This window comes from Capsicum annuum, unplaced genomic scaffold, assembly GCF_002878395.1.
Source record: "Capsicum annuum cultivar UCD-10X-F1 unplaced genomic scaffold, UCD10Xv1.1 ctg32725, whole genome shotgun sequence".
Lineage (NCBI taxonomy): Eukaryota > Viridiplantae > Streptophyta > Magnoliopsida > Solanales > Solanaceae > Capsicum > Capsicum annuum.
The window spans coordinates 1-1,286 of NW_025839453.1; the positions used below are offsets into that span (position 1 = coordinate 1).

Below are 1,286 nucleotides of genomic sequence, written 5' to 3' on the forward strand. Positions count from 1 at the left end.
CATGTCAAAAGTTATTTAATTTCGCTATTATGAGTATTTTGGGGGGGGTGTTGGAGACTTAATTAAAAAGTATTAATACTATGTAATATTGATTGGTAATATTTATGTATATTAACATTCTAAAATTAAATTATAAAATATTATTTTTTTACAGTGGGCTGGCCCGTAAGGCCCGTAACCCACAAAGTAATAGTGTGGGCTTGATATTTTTTGGCTCATCATTTTGCCTACCCAACCTGATCCGTCAAACTCAAAGCCCATGTGGGCTAGCTCGGATGGGCTGAGCCAACCCGTATTGACATCTCTACAAAAAAAAAGCTCTACATTATGGATACTCAAAGGAGACTTTGGATCTTGAAGAATGCACGAAGGTGAATTTAGGATTTAAAAACGCGGATGTATGAATGTGAAATTCATCAAGATGACCTACATTATGCATATTATACTGGACAAGGAGCCCAGAAATTGGGACAAAACAAGAACATATTCCCTGAAAATGTGCACCAAGATCATAAATAACTTACACACCAGGATTATCTAGGCTCTAGGGTACCGCCCCACCCCCACCCCCATGCAAAACTTTCATCATCACCCTGTAAGACGAGGCCAACTTATCGAAAGATGGACATTGCTTCAGTTCATACAACCTTTCGATAGGTGGTTGTTAGATCTTACTAAGCTTTTCTGCTGTGATGATAGTATTTGCTTTTGCTATGGCATTCTCACCAACATTCCTATAATCAAACGGGCAGTTGTGTTTGTCTGAATAATGATGAACTGCGCAGAAAAGATCACCACATTTGCAACTGAACCCCATTAATACCGCGCGCTTACGTCAAGCTTTGCACTTTTTCAAAACCTTTTTTGACTTCACTTGTGAAATCTGAGAGACAAAATCTACAGATGCAACTGCGGCACCTGTAAGAGCAAGTTCTGATTCATCGTTGCTTGATCTTCTGCGTACGACGTCTTTGCTAGATGTAGCTGCAAGCTTTGCATGTCCCTGCTTCAGTAGTATCATGTCCTTTTGACACTTGGAACATATATTCATCGTAGCTGCACTACCGAAAAAATCACAGTCTTTGATGCAAAGGACGGGGTCTTCTGGAGCTCGACAACCTGTCTCTTTAGATGACTCCATTTCTGCAGTTAACAAGTCAAGTTCAACCCCACAAGTGTCACGCCTCAAATCCTATTGGGGCGGACTGGCACCCGTAACCGAGGAGGCCCGGGAGAACCAGCTCATCACCTTATACTTCCCATGCATACCTCTATGACAACCCAAA

General features: G+C 41.3%; 1 protein-coding gene across 1 annotated transcript; it reads right to left on the minus strand.

Annotated features, from left to right (window-relative positions):
• Nucleotides 1–430: 430 nt before the first annotated feature.
• On the minus strand, nt 431–1,141 carry LOC124891248 (zinc finger A20 and AN1 domain-containing stress-associated protein 8-like; the record flags this gene model as incomplete). The annotated part of the gene is made up of 3 exons (XM_047403049.1): nt 860–1,141; nt 727–777; nt 431–490 (listed from the first exon to the last, which is right to left on the minus strand). Coding segments are annotated over exons 1-3 (393 nt in total), but the record flags the coding sequence as incomplete, so codon positions are not given.
• Between the last annotated feature and the right edge of the window lie 145 nt (nt 1,142–1,286).